The following is a 19,062-nucleotide window of genomic DNA, read 5'->3' as shown; positions in this document are numbered from 1 at the left end:
TACCCAGCAAACTGCAGATGTCACCTCTGACTCAGGCCCTTGCCTCTGCTCTGAGACCCTGAATGAGTTCTCTCCTTGCTGTCCCCCCATCCCCGCCAATCTGTGTGCAAGAGCATCCCAGACAAGGACGGGGGAGTCGGAGACACTCACTGTGTCCATCGTAGTTCGCACCTTGCCAGCGTCACCTCCGTATTTGTAGTTTCGAGGCTCCTTCTCTCACGTGGATATGAGACCCCACTGCCCCCGAGGCATTGCCCTCTAACAGTGGTCTAGGTGTGGGCTGACACCTGCCCTGTTCCTGTTGGCGCGAGGAGACGGGCACACCAGCCAGTGGGTAGGAGCTGGGTGGGGGGCGGAGGAGGCACTGGCAATCTGGGTCGTTTGGGGACAGCCCTGCTGTGTGTCTGTGTGGCAGGTGCCCCTCTCCCTCCCCCACCTGACCTTCTTCCCAAGACTACGTATGAGCCGATGACGCCAGTTTTCTACCTGTCCCTGTGGGACGCCCTCAAGTATCTGGGGGAGGTGAGTGCTGCGGGCAGTCATGGGGGTGCTGGGGGAGGGAAGCCCACTGTGGATGGCGTGGAGTCCTCTCTCCAACTTAGAACTCAGAATGAAGAGGGGCAACTCATGCTAGAGTATGAAGTGGAAGGAACAAGGGAACTGGGAGAAGAATGGGGGCCCCATGGGCCTTCCTTTCTCCAGCCTCAGAGAGGAGGGAGTGGGGCAGAGGAATGGCCTCCTCCCCTGTGAGGGGGGCACCTGCCGCAGCTGTTTTAGAGGGTGCTATGTGCAAAAACGACCACGGTTCCAGAGGTAAAAGTCCACTCGATTGCAGGGCTCTACCTTCCTATTACCCCTGTGTCCCATCCCTCATCCCTGTGACCCCGGAGAGCCACGGGTTGAGTGTGATGAGACGTCAGAGCCCCTGCCTCTCGCTCTGCGTGCCAGCTCCCTGGCAGGGCCTGTCTGCTACCCCACACCCTCGAAGATGCGGCTGCCACTCCCCTCCTGAGCCTGGCCCTGGGCTCCTGTCTCTTCTGTACGTAGCCAATCAAGTCTGAGAAGCCCATCAACATGGAGAACCTGCCAGTCAATGAGGGGAATGGCCAGTCCTTTGGGTACATTCTGTATGAGACCACCATCACCTCGTCCGGCATCCTCAGCGGTCTTGTGCGAGATCGGGGGCAGGTAGGAGCACCTCTTTAATTCCTGTGACCTCCTAGTGACCAGCTCTGCAATGTACGCCTGACTCTGCTGTCAGCGTGTAAAAATTGTCTGTGCCTGGTGGCTCTTGATCTTTCCCAGCCAAGCCGGCGGGCATTCATTTGTACCCTTCCTGGCTGACCCCCACCTTGACCCACATGACACTGTGCTGCCACCTTCTTGGCTTGGCAGACGTCCCTCTTGCCTTGCCTCCTGGTGACCCTTGATGCTTTCCTCTGTTCCCTCTGGCAGGTGTTTATGAACACGGTATCCATAGGATTCTTGGACTATAAGACAACGAGGATCGTAATCCCGTTGGTCCAGGTTTGTTATCCTGGGAGTGGGGGACGGCTGGCCCCAGCTACTTTTGAGGGAGTTTGGTGGGAGTCACAGAGAAAGAGCTAGAAGACAGGCAGCTCCTTAACCACGAACTGCAGGTGGAGAGGGGCAAGCATGGCCGTCTGACCAGCTGGGGCCGACTGCCACCCTCAGAGTGGAGGGAAGGACTGGGCTCCACACACAAGTCCCGAGGTGCGGCTGTGACTGTCTGGCCAGGTATTCTGGCAGTCATCATCGGCCACTGTGTTCCTGGCAGGGTCACACGGTGCTGAGGATCTTGGTGGAGAATCGTGGGCGAGTCAACTATGGGGATAATATTGATGACCAGCGCAAAGGTGGGTCCCGGCACACGCTGAGAAAAGAGCAGCCCGTGCGTGTGCAGCACATGTGGGCTGTTCCATGTCCGTGCCACACGCCAGCAGGCTGTGAGGCCCGGGGCAGAGGTGGGGGCTGGTTGTCCTACATGTGAGGCCAGGTCTGAGTGGGCCAGAGAAGCCCGCGGGGTTCTGGCCTCCTTCCCTTCAGCACTGCACGCCTGTGGTGTCCGTGTGCTCACAGTGAGCGCACGTGAGCTGAGCTGGCCTCCGGTCTCCTGGCTGCAGTGGGCTCTAGCAGGGGATGTCTGCCGGGACGGTGCTGAGCAGCCGGGAACGGGATTCCCGGGAATCCGAAGCGGGGCCCAGGGCCTGCCTTCTTGGGCCTCCACACTGGATGTCTTTTCTCCATCCGTCTTGGGGAGCCACAGATTGTCTCAGGTGTGGTGGGGGCAGGAAGCAAGACATACAGTCAGCAAAACCCCTTGACAACATGCCCCTCTGGGAATATCCCACCAGTTCACTGTATTTTTTCTGGTCGACTAAATCTTTTATGCGTTAATTTAACCGTTCCCTTTAAAAAAAATCTATCAGTCTAAATGTGGGTGGTTTCAGGTAAGTTATTGAAAACAAAAACTCAGACAAAATAAATCCTACTACAGCGAACAGAATTGGCGACCTCCCAGTGCTCTCAGGGGTGTTTGTGTCTGTAACGGAGGAAACTCGCAAAGCTCTTCCTTGGTCAGAATTTCAGCCGAGAGCCTTCTGGTGGCCAGCCGGAGAAGCGATGTGGCCAGACTGGGGCCTCCTGGATCCTGGGGGTCAGGACCTCTCCAAGTGGCTCGTGGCACTCTCTCAGCTCCCTTCCTCCCCTGGACAGTTGCCGAGGTTCCTCTCCCTGCCCCAGCGCCCTGGGTCCATCCTCATGTCCTTCCTTTGTTCTCTTGGGTTAGAAGGAACTGCCGGCCTCACCCTTGCTTCAGCCTTTGTGTCCCCAGAACCCTCATCACAGGTGTCCTGGCCCCTCCCTGCGGAGCCCTGTCCTCTGACTGTAGTGCACTGGTGTAAGTCACAGACCTCCCCCCAGGCCCTGTGACGCCTCTGCACAGTCCCCAGTCTCCGAGTTCCACTCTGGCGACTCAGCAGCGCCGTGGGCGGGAGGACCATGGGAGCCACTCTGGGACCTCTGTGGCTAGCCCAGTCCCCAGGGCACTAATCCGTCCGTCGCTATTCAAGTGTGCGCAGTTCCTCAGCATTGGATACCCAAGTGATAGTGCCCTCTGCTCACAGTTTAAATACTTTAAAATATGTCTTTAATCCTCGGTGGTGTAGAGGATTTCTGGCTGCGTTATTAGGTCCATTTACTCTGGACCCCACTGAGACTGACCCAGCAGCTCAGTCAGAACCCCTGTGACCTCTTGTCATCTGGAGCATCCCTCAGGAGAGGCTGGAGGTTGTTCTTGCCCTGTGACACCTCTGCTCTGTCACTGACCTCAGATGTGTCCTTCTTCCCTGAAAACCTTAGGCTCTTCCTCATTCTTGTCCTCCTTGGGCCTTCTAGGGAGGTTTTGTTCTAAGTGAAGAGCTGCTTGGGCAGCCTACGCTATACTTCAGCACCTCAACTTCCCAAGAACTTGCCTCCGGTGGCCCTGGCCTGGCCTTAGGGCCTGCTCGTGTCTCCTTGCCTCCCTCCCGCAGGTTTAATTGGAAATCTCTATCTGGATGATTCTCCCCTGAAAAAATTCAGAATCTACAGCTTGGATATGAAACAGAGCTTCTTTCAGAGGTGGGGCCCTGCCCTGTGCAGCGTGTGAGCTCACAGTGTGCGGCGGACAACGCTCTTCCTCACCGCACCGCCCTGGGCCCAGACCCGGAGGCCGCAGCAGCGTGCCCAAGGGGAGGGTGGCACCACGGGAGCAGACCCTGAGCAGGACGGGGGTGCCTTGGGGGCCTTGGATGGGGAAGAAACGTGCTTGGGAATTAGGTGCAGCCCTGCAAGCAGATCTGAGAAAGTGCCTCCCCCTCCTGCCCCGTGTTCTGCCCTCAGGCTCCGCATTGACAAATGGAGTTCTCTCCCAGAAGCACCTACGCTTCCTGCTTTCTTCCTGGGCGGCTTGTCAGTTGGCCCCTCCCCTTCTGACACCTTTCTGAAGCTGGAGGTCTGTAGGCCCCCTTCCCTGCCAGGGTCTCCCCTCTCCCTCTCAGAGGGCCCTGAGCCCAAAGCCACGAGTGCTTGGCCTGCCGGATCCCTCTGCCGCCTGCGCCCAGAGGGTCTCCCTGTCCGAAGGCTCGGGGCGCAGGCTCGAAGCAGAAGCGCCACCTGGTGTTTCTTCGGGCCCAGCTTCCTACGTCAGTCTGAGCTTGGGTGCCCTGCGGGGATGCTTAGAGCTAGTGGGACAGGAGACAGACACCCACCCTTAACCCTTGCGGTTGTTCAAACCGTGGCTCACTGTGGTCTCTGAGAAAAGAATGCACAGTGTGTGTTTGTTTCTGCCTCCCTGTGTGCCTGTATATTTGGTGGCTTTCGTGGTAGACTAATACCCTTCCTACTCTGTTGGAAGGGCTGGGAGAAGGGGGTCGTATTCGTCAATGGCCAAAACCTTGGACGCTATTGGAACATTGGACCCCAAAAGACCCTCTACCTGCCTGGTCCCTGGCTGTACACAGGAACGAACCAGGTGGGAACAAACATGTCCGGCCTCCTTCCCTTTCCCCAGAGACACCTGGCCCGTCCCTGCCCTCCCTGGCATCAGAGTGTTTCCCTGGGAGCCTTTGGTGAGGGCAGAAGTTTCAGTCAGCCTCTTCCTCCCTCTTCCTTGGTGCCGATGAGGGTCCCTGTTCCTTCCAGCCTGGTTCCCACACCCTTCCCTTCCCACCCTGCCGCCTCACAGTGCCCTTGTCCGGCTCGGGGACCAAGCTCAGCGGCTCTCACACCCAGCCCTTGTCTCCCCAGGTGATCATTTTCGAGGAGACGATGGCAGGCCCGATGATACAGTCCACTGAAACCCCCCACCTAGGCAGGAACCAGTACCTTAAGTGAGCAGCACCGCCCAGTACCTCCTGCTGGGGGCGCAGGCGAGCGCCACGTCCTCCAGTCGGCACCCTCCCCTGCAGGAGCGTCCTTAAGTAGCAACCTCAGGGACCAAGGGGCTCCTGTCTGCCCCCGCCTCGGTTCAGAACCCGCAACTGAAGAGAGACGTGGGATGGCGCGGAGGGCCCCTCACGCCCGGGTGGCGTCTCCGCCGGCTTTGTGGAAGGCGCCTTTCCTGCTTCCCTGCTCCTCGGGGAGAAGCGGAGGGGTGTCTCTGTGCGGGTGGCGGCGTTTAATCAGACCCCCAAGTGCTGCACCCCCGGGGCCCCCAGAACAGGGGCTGAAACGAGGTGGGCCTCCCCACTGCGTCGCCAGTCCCGCCCGCGGCAGTCTGCTCCTTGAATGCGCTTGGTGGGGACACGTCCCTCCCGGGCCCTTGGTGTTCCTGCAATCGTGGGTCTGTCACCATCTGTAGAGGACAGGGAAGGGGGTGTCTCACCTGCATTGACTGTGTTCTTCCTTCCAACCTTCCCCGAGCCTTCTCTGGGATTCGCGAAGAAAGTCCACTTGAGAAACACGTGAGTTCCCCTTTCCAGTCTCGCTGCATCTGACGGGTGACAAGCTGAGCTTGAGAAACAGAAATACTCAGCCGCTGCTTTTCCTAAATTAGCGAGTATTTCCAGTTTTACCCAGTGAAGACATGCATCCGTTGAGGAGTAAAGGTGGATCCCACAGAAACCCCAGCCCGTCTCTGGGCGTCTGCGGAGGGAGAGGACGGAGGCCCAGCTCAGTGGTGTTGGGCAGGTGGCCCCAGGAAGGTTCGGGTGGCCACAGGCCACAGGCCTTGCCTCCAGCTCGGTCACCCACCCCTCTACCCGCCCCCCCCCCCCGACAAGCAGCAGGGAGGAGAGGCCACCCTCCTTCACAGCTGGGTCCATGTCCAAATTTGAGACTTGTTCGAGGGATCAAGTGCAATGGTTTGGCTCAGGCTCACCATCCTGAATTGCAATAAAGCGAAGTTGAATCAGACCCTCCTGGGTGATGTCTCTGGTCTCAACTGTGCCACCCTAAGCCAGCAGAGAGGCAGGGTGGGGTCAGGCTCACATTCAGCCCAGCTGGTCCTTGAGGGTGCAGATGCTGACCGTCCCCAGTGGTGGATGGTCCACACCCCTGGCTTCCCGCCACCCCTCCTGACCTCGATTCCCCTTGAAATGTCGCTGGATTGGAAGTGCCCTGGAGAGGAGAGGTCAAATACAAACCCACTCTTGTGGGCGGGGGTAAAAATCTGCCGGAGAGCCAAGAGTGCGACATACAAGTTAGCTGGGTGGGCGGCGGGGAGTGGGGGTGTGAGTTTTTCTTCACAAACTACATCTGGCATCTACTGCTCATAACGAGTTATCTTCAATCACAGCCAAGGTCAAACAGCACACGCCTCCCCGGCACAGTGCACATACTGGGAGCCCAGCAGAGACAGGCGGCAGTGCTGGCTGTGGGGCTCACGCAGCCAGCAGGCTTGCTTCCTGTGCGCCGCGTGCCGGGGGACATCTGCGGTGTGCAGCCCCAGGGCCCAGGGCTGGGCAGGTCAAGGGCAGATGGTCAGGGGCTAGGGCCCACATGCCCCACTTCGGGCAGAGAGATGGAGCTTGTCAGAGCAGAGCTTGTGGACAGAGTGGCGAGGGAGCAAAATGGGGGCAGAGTCCCTAATTTTGCCCAAACTTACCAGAGCTTCCAGATCTGGCTCGGAACAGCAAGCATCAGGCTAAGATGTGGATGAGACCAGGGCTACTTGGGTGTGGCCCGAGCCAGGGCGCAAGGAGAGTGTGTTTCTGCAAAGCTGTGAGTGAGCTGGATTCTGTTGGAAGATGTGACAGGGAGCTGGAATTTAAGGGAATCTTACTGTGAATCCTTTTGTAGAATGAAGAATCCCCTTGAATTACACTTTTATGCAAACCTGAACAGGAGTTTTGTTTCTTAAGGTGAGGTCTTCCCGCACCAGCTTCTTATTCTTGTCCTTCTCTGCCAGTTAACCCCGCGGCTTCTCTGTCGAAGCGCGTTTTGGCAGAGCTTACTCTCCAGAGGTGAGTAAACATTGCCCAGCACTTCTGCACTGCACGGCCTCATCCTAGTCTCTTTGGAAGACCCCTCCTCATGCCCCAGCCTCTGCATGCTGGGGGCCTCCATCCACACTCACTGCATGGGGTCTCACCTGTGACACCGTGGGTCTGTGAACAGCCTCGACACTAATGCCCCCCAGTGCTGGTCTGCTCTGAGCTCCATCCAGGTGCCTGGGCACTCCCCTGGCCTGCTCTCCGGCACGTTCCAGCAGGCATCTGGAACAGAGCTCTGATTTCCTCCGTGTTGCCCATCCTGTGCCCTGTCCCTATGGCAGTTGGGTGTCTCAGACTGTCCTTATCTCCCACCTCCAACCCACTTGCAAATCCTCCTGGTTCTACCCCCTAAACACATCCAGAATTCGGCCACTTCTCTCTGCCCCAAGCTCACGCCCTTGCCCAGCTGCCGCTACCTCCCCACCTGCCTGTGCTCCACATGTCAACAGAGGAAGCAGGGTGGCTCTCTGAAAGGCGGTAGACCCTATCGGTCCTCTGTGCTGAACCCTCCATGGCCTCCTCACTGCACTCGGAGTTGAAGCCGAGTTCCTGGGTGACCATATTCTGGCCTTCCTCCTCCCATGCCCACCTGGCCTACCCCCAGCACTCCCCACCCCCTGCCGGTCACAGCCACATGGGCCCCTGTGCCCATCTGTGAGCCTGCTCAGCCCTCTCCCGCCTGGGGCAGCCCTGGGAGCTGCGTGTCGGGTGGTGCTCAGCTGTCACCTCCTCGGGCAGGCCTTTCTGACCTCCCTCTCCACTGCCAGCCGGCTCCGTCCTCCTCACAGCAGGCCACATCTGAAATGCTAGACACCTGTGACTGTCCACCTCCTCTCCTTAGAAAGTGGGTTCCGTGAGGATGAGGGCTTTGTTTTCTCACTGCTGCGCGCCGGCTCCTAGAGTAAAGTCTATTCATAATAGGCACCTGATAAATATTTGTTGGATGGTTAAATTAATAAATGAGAATAAGGCAGGGCTGAAGAGGATTAGGACTGTTAAAAACAATATTTGACTTTTAATTTCGAAAGCAAATTAAATACAGTTAAATTAAAACAGACCAGATGCAGCTGCCCGGGCGCCACCTCACCCCAGCCTCTGTCCTCAGGACTCCTGTCTGTCCCCCGCCTCTCGCTCCTGCGTGTGGGGCTCGCCATTGAGGGGGCAGGGAACAGACTGGGCTTGGAAAACAACTGTTTCGTGGACCCAGTTCTGATTTATAACAAACTCATTCCCAACAAAGACGAAGGCTGCAGTCCACCAGGGTTATACTTATAAATAAATATACATGCAGCTAAAAGGGGATATTAGGTGAAAATAACTGACCTAGCATTTGCCAAAAAAGGTCCCCATTTTGTTGTTCATTATCAATTTCCTGAAAACAAGCCCTGGGTTTTTGGCTGAGAGGGTGGCCTCAGACCAGCCAAGCTGGCCTTGGCATTCAGGGCTGGGTTCGGTGAGTGAGGCACAGAGTGCCCAGACGTGACTTCACTCATCTGATGGACGCCCTGTGCCCACCTCCTCCCTTCTCTCCCTGCCACCCACTTCATTCCAAGGGGCCGATTTCCAAAGCGACATCCGAAGTGTAAGAGGTTGGGGAAAACGTCCTGCAAGGTGGCTCAGGGATCTGATTCCATCAGATGGTTTCACGAATACTGTGGGAGGTTAAATCCGCTTGAAAATAGGCAACCAATGCTATATTCTGAATGTTAGGTCTCTGGACTGAGTCCCACCCTCCCACCCTGGAGTGGGTTCTGAATGGTCCTCAGACCTGTCCTGTGAGTTTAATGGAGGGGGGGCTGTTAGCAGTTAAAAATAAACACCTTTGCAGTAGGCTCAGGCCCTTTCCTTTTCCTCCATTGGGAGAAAAATTGTGCTTCCAGCTTGCAGGAGCGTGAGCGAGATCACCACCAGAGGGCCCATCCTGGCCAGAGAGCCCGGGACCTCCCCAGTGGCCAGGGAGACCCGGGGCGGGGACACTTTTCCCTGGGGGGAGGGCAGCAGCTCGTGGCACACTGTTCTTTCTCTGGGCTGGGAAGGGGGCAGGTGGACATGAGGCCACTTGCTCTGCATGCTCCCAACTTAGGGAGAAGTGAGATTTTCTTTCTCTTTTTTTGTGTGTTTAAAATAGAATGATTTCCAAAGCAGCGTGTGCTCAGGTCTCCTTTCCCCTCAGTGTCGAGCTGATCCCTGCCGCTCTCCCTCAGTCCCTCTGCTAATCCAAGGCCCAGTCCTCCTTAGCCCAGGGACAGAAAGGAGGTGGGGAATTGCCCTGGCCTCCCTCCCCTCTCCAGGCTGGAGGAGAACTCCGCTTCCCCTGCCACGAGCCCCGTCCAGCCCTGAGGTCTGTGGTTCGCAAAAGCTGCAGGAGGAGGGCGTCTCTCCTTCCGGGTCCAGTCCAGGCGAGGGGCCTGCAGCCCAGCTGGGCGGTGAGGAGGCAGTGTGTGGACAGTGGGGTCACATGGTCCTTAGTCCAGGTCAGGCAGTGACCTGTGCTGGCTCTAGGGCCCACCTCCTTGCCAGTGCTGGAGGAGAAGGTGTGGGGGAAGTGGGGCCAGAGAAAGGGACTCCACTCCCGCCACAGCCTGAGGTATAGGGGAAGCCTGTTGGCAGGCCCAGGCCCCCCAATGCAGGGCTGGGTGCCTGCTGGGATCAAAGACAGCCTTATGCTCTGTAAACATGAACCAGAGGAGAGCCACAGAGGTATGTCTGATTTGGGAGCAGCTCTTGGGAGGAGCAGGTGCTGAGGGGGGAGTGGGGCATTCGTGATGCCCGGGGGCTTCTCTCTGGTCTTCAGCATTCCCTGGGTGGGTGTCCTTCGTGGCCCAGCTGGCCCCGGGAGCAGAGAGCTGGGGAGAGCCACGCTCCACTTGACTGCGGGTCTTCTCGCCCCCCTCCCTCCAGCCCCGCGTCACTCCAGGCAGGCAAGGGTGCCGCGGCGACTGCTCCTGCAGCCCTGTCGGTGCAGGAAGCTTCCGGGGAGGCGCACGGGGGCACCGGCTTTGCCGGCAGCTGCACCCCCACCAGCCCTCGCGTCTCTCGGGCCCTGGTCATGTTGGATGGAGAGAACAGGTCTGGGATTTCTGTGCTTAAATTCTCTGTCCTTTGTCTTGGCAACAGGCTGGGCTCTCTTGCAAGCCCCCAGAATAGAAAGGAGGGTGATGGTGATTCCTTAGTGTCTGCCTTGGATGGACCATCGCCATGGGGAGAGGATGGAAGGCCGAGAACAGGGTCGGAGGAGGAGGCTCCTGTGAGGGAGAGGAGGATGAGTGAGGGTGGGGCCGGGGAGGGAGCCGCCAGCCTGGCCAAGCCACTCTATCCTGAGTCCCTAAGAGGCGACCAGGTGCTCTGCAGAGCCTGAGCCCCAGAGTCCTCTGTTTAGACCTTTCTGAGGCAGGTGGGGGAAGGTTCTTCCAGTGACTCAGTGGGAGCAGAAGGCGGGGAATGGAACAAGGCTCCGTCCTGATGCATTCTAAGTGGCATGGCCAAGGAGATCTTTAAGTTAGGAGAAACAAATAGGGAGAGTGACACCCTGTGGTCTCCTGGGGTTGCCAGTGTGATACAGAAGCGTTGCTGAGCTCCAGGGCCAGAGGACAGAGGTCTGTCCCACTGTCTGAGCTCCCACCTGTGTCTGGCATAACCTAGAGCAGGGAGTCACGAGTAAGAGATGCTTTTAAGAGGCAGGATAAGATCACAGAAAAGCCCCTCAAAAATCCTGGCTTTGCCAATCACCCAGCACAATTCACTTGTGCCAATGTGTCACCTTGGAAAAGTCCTTTAGCTTTTCTGAACATCGTTTCTTTGTCTCTGAAGCATAGACAGATCCTGGGGCCTACTTCACAGAGAGATTTAAGGAAGCAAGTAAAAGTAGCAACACTTATATGGGACTTTTTATGTGCCATAGATTGTTCCTGGTGCCCTCAGTGACCCACTTTACAGCTGAAGAAACTGAGGCACAGAGAAGTAAAGCACGAACAATGAGAGGTGGCAGGCCTGGGAGCTGAAGGCTCCCGGCCCGTGTTCTCGCTGTGAGCTGTGTGCACTGCGGAGGGCCATGCTCGCTGGCGTGGAGCCGTGAGCTGGGTGTCCTCGTCCTGGCCAGCAACGAAGAAGGCCACAGGGGAAGTGGCAACTCAGGAGGCTCGACCCGGGCGCGTGGGCCTAAATAGCAGCCCCCTGCTACAGTACGGGTGTCACGGCCAGCACGTCAGTAATACTGATATGGGGTGAGGAGGTGTCAGGACAGCAATGCCTTCTGAAGTGGCTGGTGGCAGAGGACCCAGCTGTGGGGGTGAAAGTGGCACCTGCGGACTTTCAGCTGGCACACAGGAAGGGGACTTTGGCTACACTTCTTCTCCTTTTGCCCACATTTGCCCTGTCCTCCCACAATGGAAGACCAGGAGGAAACGCCTCCAGGGATTTATGCTGCGGCCACGCGCGGTATCGCCCTGCCCAGTTCACAGCCCCCGGCCGGCCCCTGTACCTGCATCCCGAGGCTCAGATCTCCACCGAGGGGTCAGTGAAGCCCTTCTTCCCCTCATTCACCAGCACCGGCTTCTCTGTCCGTGTGTGCCACACCAGGATCTGTGTGTCCAGGGACACAAAACAAAGTGGGGCAGGTCCCTGACCTCTCCCTGCCTCCTCCCTGCTCCCTCCCACACCCTGCAAGTATTTCTCCTGTCCCTCCCTCTCTGCCCGTGTTCCGCCAGGAGTTTGTTAATTGTTCTTTATTTCTACCCACTCCTTGGTTCCTGCTGTTTGTACACGTGATGGATTCAAAATACCTGTTGGGAACAGGAAGTCTAGAGTGACAGAAAATAGACAAGTCTCAGGAGTTCCCAAGTGTGCGTGCGTATGTACGTGTGCGCCCACGTGTGGGGTGTGCGTGTGTGTGAGTGTATGTCCAGCAGGGGGGCCCGGAGCTCCGCTCGTCTGAAGGAGGCTGTGACTCCCTGACAGCTCTCTCGCTGCACCCCGTGCCTTCCAGGAGGGGGTTTCGGGAAGGCGGGGCTATCGAGAGGTCTCTGTTTTTCCCTTGATCTGTCGGGAGGGTCTGGCTTGACACAGAAACACTGCACCACTGTCATCAGTTCTGTGGAGGGTCTTACCTTGGTGCAGTTGGCTGCCTTGGGCTCCAGGTCATTGAGGGTGACAAGTTCTCGAAGGAGGCTGCTTTCCTGGTAGCCTCCCTTCACGCCCCGCAGCTTGAAGTAGGCCTGGCTTCGCTGCAGAATGAGCCGCAGGTTGACTGCGAATCCAGCCATGTCTATTGCAAATGGCCGGTGGGGGTCGAACACTGTCTTCCAGCCGACCACCTTCCCTGCCGCATTCACCCGTGGGGCTTCGTACCGCAGGCCACCGACAAAGGCCACCGGCCACACGGATACTCTTCTGGTGCTGCGCATCTGCAAGTGGGGGGTCTAGAGTCAGGACGCCCAGGCCTGCTGAGAGGGAACGACGCCCATGCCCATGGGAGGTGAAAGCGGTCCATGAACTGCATGGGGATGGGCCTTCTGAAGCCATCCAGGGCGATCCCGCCCAGCCCTGCCCCCAGGCATCGACCCGTGAGGGGCAGGCACCTGCAGAAGAGCCTGCTCTAGGCAAGACCAGACCTCTCCGACTGGCAGATCTTCACCTTCTCAACAGACCCTGCTGCTGTTTTCTACCTTGCAAAAACCTGTCTTCCCAGTGAGAGTCTGCAACGACTCCTCCCTCGGCCTCAGACTAACGGCCCATAAACCCCAGGGAATCTCTAGCTGTTTCACCAGTGAGGTTTCCGGTAGCCGCATGGAATGCCAACCCCCCTTCCCCTGCAAAGCCCTCATTCAGACAGTGCCTCTAAGGCCAGGAGCACAGCTCAGGAGTGCCAAACACCACGGGTCTCGTCCTTACTGGTGGGGGACGCTGAAACCTGCAGTGACGTCTCTGCTCCCTTTCCCTGGTGCTCTGCGGTCTGCCCCGCTCCCAGCCTGGCAAGTCCCTTCCCGGGTTTCTTCCCGCATGTGTGTCCCTGCCGAGAGGCCCTCCCAGGGAAGCCGCGCCCGCCTCTACTCCAGGCGACCGAGGCCCCCCAGAGGCCCCGCATCCACTTCCCCTCCCGCACCTCCTCGAAGAGCTCCAGACTGTAGGTGTTGTCGTCGTCGGCGAAGTACACCACGCCGGGCTGGCTAGAGTTGCGCGGGAAGGTCTCGCGCAGCCAGCGCAGGGCCAGGTTGCGCTGCATGGTGCCGCGCGGGATGCGCGGGTCGCGGGCGTCGCCGCGCAGCTTGTAGTTGCGGGGCGTCTCCACGTGCAGGTGCGTGTAGTTGAGGCCGGTGTCGCGCAGCAGGCGCGCGGTCAGCGGCGTGCGGCGCGGCGCGTCCTCCACTACCAGCCAGTGCAAGTTGGGCACGTGCAGCAGCGTGTTGGCCATGCGCGTCAGCTCGGCCTTCTGCACCGGGCGGCTGTAGGTGGGCGTCACCACGTGGATGGTGGGCAGAGTGTCCGACCACGGCGGGGGCCGCGTGTAGACGTACTCGGTGCGCACCACCTCCACGATGTCGCGGTCGGACATGCAGTACTCCCTAGGGTCCGCGCCCAGCGGTGCGTCGCGCCGGGGGTCACTGCCTTCATCTGCAGAGTTGGGAGATGGGCGTGTGGGGACCGGAGCGCCCACCTGGCTCTGGCCCCGTATGCAGGGCTCAGGCCACCCACCCTGTCAAGATCATCTCCTGGCCCCTTTGCGGGAAGAGTTTCAGGCCCCTGCCCTGTTAGAGCTAAGGTTGAAATCTGCATCCCTGGAATTCTCATAGGGATTTGCCTTGTTCTGATGAAGAAATACCTCTAACTTTTCATACAGAAAAATAACACTTGCAGCCCTGTAGTTATTTGAGTGCGGCTGGCCATATTCCAAGATTGCACCCTCAGTTCCTGAATGTACGGTGTTTCATATGGCAAAGTATCTGCACAATCCGCAGCACCCTAGGGCCCTCCTCATCTGGCCAGAGCTGACCACACCACTCCCCACAGGGCTGGGCCAGCACAGCACAGCAGCACTGCCACGCTGCGGTGCAGATGTCACAATGCCCGAGGGCAGTGTTAGTGCTGTGGTGGCCGCAGCACACTGTGGACTTCGAAGGAGCCTCGGAGGCTGGCTTGCCCTAGATTTTCACAAGCCCTTTAGTCAAGTGGGGCCTCTCCCTCCTGGCCTTATGTAATCAAGTCTTTGAATCTCGGTGCAGAACTTCATATTTATTCCAGTGGGTTTTGCCCATAGCTGTTAAGAAACGTGCAGATCTAGCAGTCCCATCAAGAGGAGAAGTCAAGGCCATTGGTATTCTTGCTTTCAGTGAGTTCCTCCTCTCCTGTCTGTCTGAAGGACTCATACACCAATGATGGTCTGGCTCCCACTGCCCTACCTCGGTGGAGGCTGGCAATGGTCAGAGGACAGACCTAGACATTTACATGCTTAGGCTCAGACCCTGCCCAGTTCTGCTGTTGCTAACTATATACCTTAAGCCAGTTACGTAGCTTCCGGTGCTTTGATTTCAGCGACTGTAGAGCCAATAGTAGCATCTACCTTAGCGAGTTATTATGTGGATTAATGAGTCGATACCCATCAAGGGTCAGAGCACTGCTAGGCACAGTTATGCTCATTTCATCATGTGTGGAAGAGCAGTGACCAGCCCCATGGCTTCTGGCAGTTACAAAAGGATGAAATGAGCAAGTCACATGAAAGAGTAGGAGCATGGTCCTGGGGAGGATGCACCAGCCACTCTGCTACCTCCCTCTGTCCCGGTACTGTCATTTGCAGCATGAGGGTGTGTGGGGTGCTTGTGTGAGGCACCTGCAGGTGAACCCAGAAGGAGACAAAGCTAATGGCACAGCATGACATGTGGCAATAGCTGGGAGCTGGTGATCCAGGCCCCAGACAGGATGCTGGGACAGGGAGGGGACAGCACAATCAGCACAAATGCAGCTGATTAAAGGGGACTATTTGAAGGAGTTTTGACTCCAAGTGTGTGAAGAGAGCCGGGCTGAGGAAAGAGGGGTGGGTGTCCAGGATTCTGACTTGGATGTAAGGATGAATTTATCCTGTAGTCAGTAAGGCTTTGGAAACCCAGGCCTGGGGAGTCATTTTGCCCAAGCTCTCTTCCACCCAAATCATCCCAAGCACGTGGAAGACCTGTGCCCTGGGAATGTTCCCCACGTAATAGGACTCAGCCCCGGGCTGTGCTCTGCCCTTCCCACAGGCCTCAGGGCTTCTGCAACTTTGAGTCATAACGGCCTCCTGGTGACCCTAACTTCACTTAATGACAGCTTTCATTTGGTCCCTCTTGGCATGCTCTGGGGAGACAGAATGCCAAGTCCCTATTTCTTAGGCATTACCATCAATGCTTAGCAAAACAGCCTGATGTCTTCAAACCTAGAACTCTGCCAAGAATGCAATCGACACGCTATTATGCCACTTCATATATAGTAGTTGTAACCCCTCTAGAATGATGTGGGAAAACAATGATTCTAAACCTGTGTCAAAGAGAGTCATTGGAGCTGGAAGGATGATGTCAGGAGGAGAGGCCCCAAGTGCCCAGCATTTGGCAGTGGGGATGCAGCCATCTTGAGCTTGGCCCTTCTTCATGGAAGCTTCTGGAACTGCTGGGGGTTTGCAAGACCTGACATTTGACTGTGTGGAGAAGCACAGCTGCAGGGTGTGATCTTTGGACACTGCCTGCATCTTGGGGTTACAGGCCACTCTGTATTCCCAGGTGCCACCCCACCTCCCTCGCTGGATGGGTCTGGGAGCCTTCCTGTGCTGTCACTCTCCCTATGGTATGTGTGATATCAGGCACAGTGGGAGAAAGTGCCTGCTCGAAAGTGTTGAATCTGCACATGTGTGGGGTAGGGGCAGGGGCAGAAGACAGCATGAGACCAAGGCCAAAGACTGAGTGGCAGCCAGCTGTGGGGCACGTGGAAGGCTTGGGGTATAGGGAGCTTGGAGTGAGAGGGACAGCGACCTCAGGACTCAGAGCCAGGGGAAGGTGGCTCTATCCCCAATTTTACTAGTTTTTTTGGGACTCTCTTTTCAGCCCTATTTCCACCAGGTAGGACTAGACCAAGGTTTCCTAAGCAGGAAAAGAGGAGCAAACAATACGCTGTCCTGGAAAGGCTTTAAAATGCAGTACAGGTCAAAAATCCTACCCCACTCCCAACCAACGCTGAGTGGTTGCATGTCTTGCACATCATGAGATTGGATGCAAAGTTGTGCATATGTGTCTCTATATGTGTGTACACATATATGTTTGTTTTTAAATTTTTTTTCTGTATTTTATGATGCTATAACATCTTGGGGCTTTGCAGACCTGGGGAGGGACTGCCCCTCCTAGAGCTGGCTAATTCCTAAAGGTAGTGAACAACTTGCCTGCAAACATACCTTTCACACGCAAACTAACCAACCCCGAGCCCACACCCCACCACCTCCTTTGTGGACCTCTCACACCCTAGCCAATAAATTACCCTGCCCTAAATCACCCTGTGCCAGGTACCACACAGAAACCACCCGTGTACCCTAGATCACACCAAAATTATTCAAACTAACTAATTTTGAGCCTGCTCAGCTGCTTACTGTGCCTTACTGTTTCCTTCCTGCAAACACCACCCCCACGGCTTTGCCCATGCCTGCCTCCCACTCCTTCCACCTCCTGACTGACCCAGTCTTCCCTCCGTGGCCCCACGTGGCATGGCGTGCCCCCTCCTCCTGGGCATCTCTTTAACAGTGCACGTGGCAGCTTTGGCAGACTCCCAAAGGGGCCCGAGACCCCACAAAGGGTAAGATCATGGCCTTGGCGACCCTATGGTTCCTCCCTGCTGCTTAGTGAGCAAGAACAAGAACCCCCGCGTGTTAGCTGTGGCCACTCTCTTACTGAAGCCCGGCCGGGGGTGGGTGGGCGGCTCACCCTTGTGTACAGCGAGCAGGGGTGCGAGGGTGCTCTGGTGCCACACGGTGATGAGCAGCGTCCAGGGCAGCACGATGAGGACAATCGCAAGGATGTCCCGTCTCTTCGGCATCTCCAAGGCTGGCTGCGCCCACGGCTCCTCATTACCTGAGTGGCGGTAAGGTCAGGAGAGGGGTGGCCACAGGGGCGGTGGCAGCACAGGGGAGAAAAGAACAGGCGTGGGCCGGGCTGGCCAGGCATGGAGACAACAGAGAAGCCGAATGTTGGCTAGCAGGTCTTACCAGCGCTCACAACCCACCCATTGCGGAAGCAGGTTTGGAGAGTCCGGCCCGAGTGGAGTCTGAGAAGGGGTGGCTGTCCCGGATGGGGTCAGGAAGCCTGGGGGGTGGATACCTGCAAGAGAGAACAGAAGAGGATAGCCAGAGACCTGGGCATGGGTCGGACGCCCAGCAGGCCGGCCCTGCTCTGGGACATGCAGCGTTGGGGGCTCACAATGGAGCCTCGACTGTCCGTCCCTGAGGCCCTCTTCTGCCTGCCTCCTGGGTGGAATGGATCTGTCCTTCTCATGGGCACAGGGACGTGGCACGGCTCCATATAAAAGGTCAGTAGGGTGCAGGGGTCAAAGGTGCAGACCTTGGCGACAACTGGCTTCAACTCTGCCACCCACAGGCTCCTAGGCTGCTCTCTAAATTAAATGAGGTAATGCCCACAAAGCCCTCAAACGTTAGCTACTATGCTGTCCAAATATTTGGACCCACATGGTTTTCTTCAAAGCCTGGATAAAGGGGTGAGAATTCAGGGCAGTTTTCTGAGGACAGAGGGCAGATGTGTGAAGGGTGGGCCTGGGGAAGAAACGTCGTGAACACCTTCCTTCCCCAGCGTCAACAGGAAATCCTCCTGCGGCACCGCTCTGTGCAGGACGGAGAGCCAGGGGCTGGGCCAGGCACCCGCAAGCAGGAGATATGGTCCCGTAGGGGCTGCCACATCCTGGGGAGATGGTCCTCAAAAATGCAAGCAGGGTCCCTAGCTGAGAAGGAGCCCAACGTGAGTTTTCTCTCAGTCCTGCAGAGGATCCACTGGCAGTGTCCCCTTGGGGACCTGTTCTTTAATGTGACAAGGACAAACAGTGCAGAGACCTCGAGAACACCTTGGAAACTGTCCCATCTTCTCCTTCCTTTTTGCCTCTGTGCTGAGTGCTGTGCAAGATGCAGCTGGGGGTGGAGGGGAGGAGGACAGCTCTGGCTAGCCCTTGGTGAGCCCACAGCCCCCAGGGCCCAGCACTGTTCAGGGACATGTCCTCAGAGGCCCTGCTCGCTGCCTGCTCCAGCCCCAGCTAGCCGGTGCTGGCCATCTCTGGCGGAGTCCAGAGCCATGGCGGGGGAGGACTTTTGGCCCCCCGGTTTTAGAAATAGCGTGCTTTCCTCTCCTTGTCAGGTCATCTCTCCAGGTGGTTCTGATGCCCTGAGGAGGCCCATTGAGGAGCACTGTGGTCTCCTGGGATGCCCAGCATCCCCAGCTGGGTCTTGTGTGAGAAGTGGAATGACCCCATGCCACATGCCCTAGATCTAGCCCCTGTCCCCCCATGCCCAGGCCACCCACGGAGCTGCACAGGGCTCTGTATCAAGGCTGAGTTTTGGCTGGCTTGATCTGAGGGAGGCTAGGCCTGGCCAGGGCTGCAGAAATGCCTGGGAAGAGTTCCGTGTTCTCAGAGACCCCTGAAGGAGCTTTCTGAGATCCCTGGCTTTGGTGAAGGTTCTAATTCTAGGAAGGAGAAAGCCCCGGAGAGAAGGCGAGCGCCATGCCAGCTCAGTCCACCGAGGCAAGCCCACGTGCTGAGCTCGTTCCTGCTCTCGCTCCTTTTCCTCCGGGCAGCCTCTTTGTCCTGCCCCACCCTGGGCACCTGCCCCATCTCCCACGTGTCCGCGTGGGCTGTAGTTAACAGTGAACTGTCCTGCAACGCTCGCGATGCAAAGATGGTGCTGGCCACGTCACACGCCCGCCCCAGGCAGGGCTCACAACACCTGTGTGGCAGGCGCTACTGTGATCCCTGTTTTACAGCTGGACTCACTGAGGCCACAGAGGGTGAGGAATTTGCCTGAGGAGCCAGAATGAAATGGAAGCCATACACACTGTCATCA

General features: G+C 57.5%; 2 protein-coding genes across 4 annotated transcripts in view; one reads left to right on the top strand and one right to left on the bottom strand.

The window, feature by feature from the left end:
- GLB1L2 (galactosidase beta 1 like 2) overlaps positions 1 to 10,980 on the top strand; it is a 46,784-nt gene extending 35,804 nt beyond the window's left edge. Inside the window, exons 12-19 of one of the 3 annotated variants that reach the window (XM_045555618.1) lie at positions 416 to 522; positions 1,048 to 1,188; positions 1,456 to 1,527; positions 1,799 to 1,877; positions 3,555 to 3,642; positions 3,904 to 4,015; positions 4,418 to 4,534; positions 4,810 to 5,916. In XM_045555618.1, the coding sequence (XP_045411574.1) occupies positions 416 to 522; positions 1,048 to 1,188; positions 1,456 to 1,527; positions 1,799 to 1,877; positions 3,555 to 3,642; positions 3,904 to 4,015; positions 4,418 to 4,534; positions 4,810 to 4,896 (803 nt within the window). In that variant the 3' untranslated portion in view covers positions 4,897 to 5,916. The other 2 variants (XM_045555619.1, XM_045555617.1) reach the window with 2 other exon arrangements.
- B3GAT1 (beta-1,3-glucuronyltransferase 1) overlaps positions 7,982 to 19,062 on the bottom strand; it is a 28,672-nt gene continuing 17,591 nt past the window's right edge. Inside the window, exons 2-7 of the mRNA XM_045555620.1 lie at positions 17,223 to 17,317; positions 16,925 to 17,071; positions 13,096 to 13,604; positions 12,101 to 12,397; positions 11,476 to 11,576; positions 7,982 to 10,240 (exon numbers count right to left, since the gene is read on the bottom strand). Of these exons, the coding sequence (XP_045411576.1) occupies positions 11,490 to 11,576; positions 12,101 to 12,397; positions 13,096 to 13,604; positions 16,925 to 17,071; positions 17,223 to 17,226 (1,044 nt within the window). The 5' untranslated portion in view covers positions 17,227 to 17,317 and the 3' untranslated portion in view covers positions 7,982 to 10,240; positions 11,476 to 11,489. The remainder of the gene's footprint in view (positions 10,241 to 11,475; positions 11,577 to 12,100; positions 12,398 to 13,095; positions 13,605 to 16,924; positions 17,072 to 17,222; positions 17,318 to 19,062) is intronic.

The sequence above is a fragment of the Lemur catta genome, chromosome 7 (genome assembly GCF_020740605.2).
Source record: "Lemur catta isolate mLemCat1 chromosome 7, mLemCat1.pri, whole genome shotgun sequence".
In the NCBI taxonomy this organism is placed as follows: domain Eukaryota; kingdom Metazoa; phylum Chordata; class Mammalia; order Primates; family Lemuridae; genus Lemur; species Lemur catta.
This window is presented reverse-complemented; position numbering and strand designations above follow the sequence as displayed.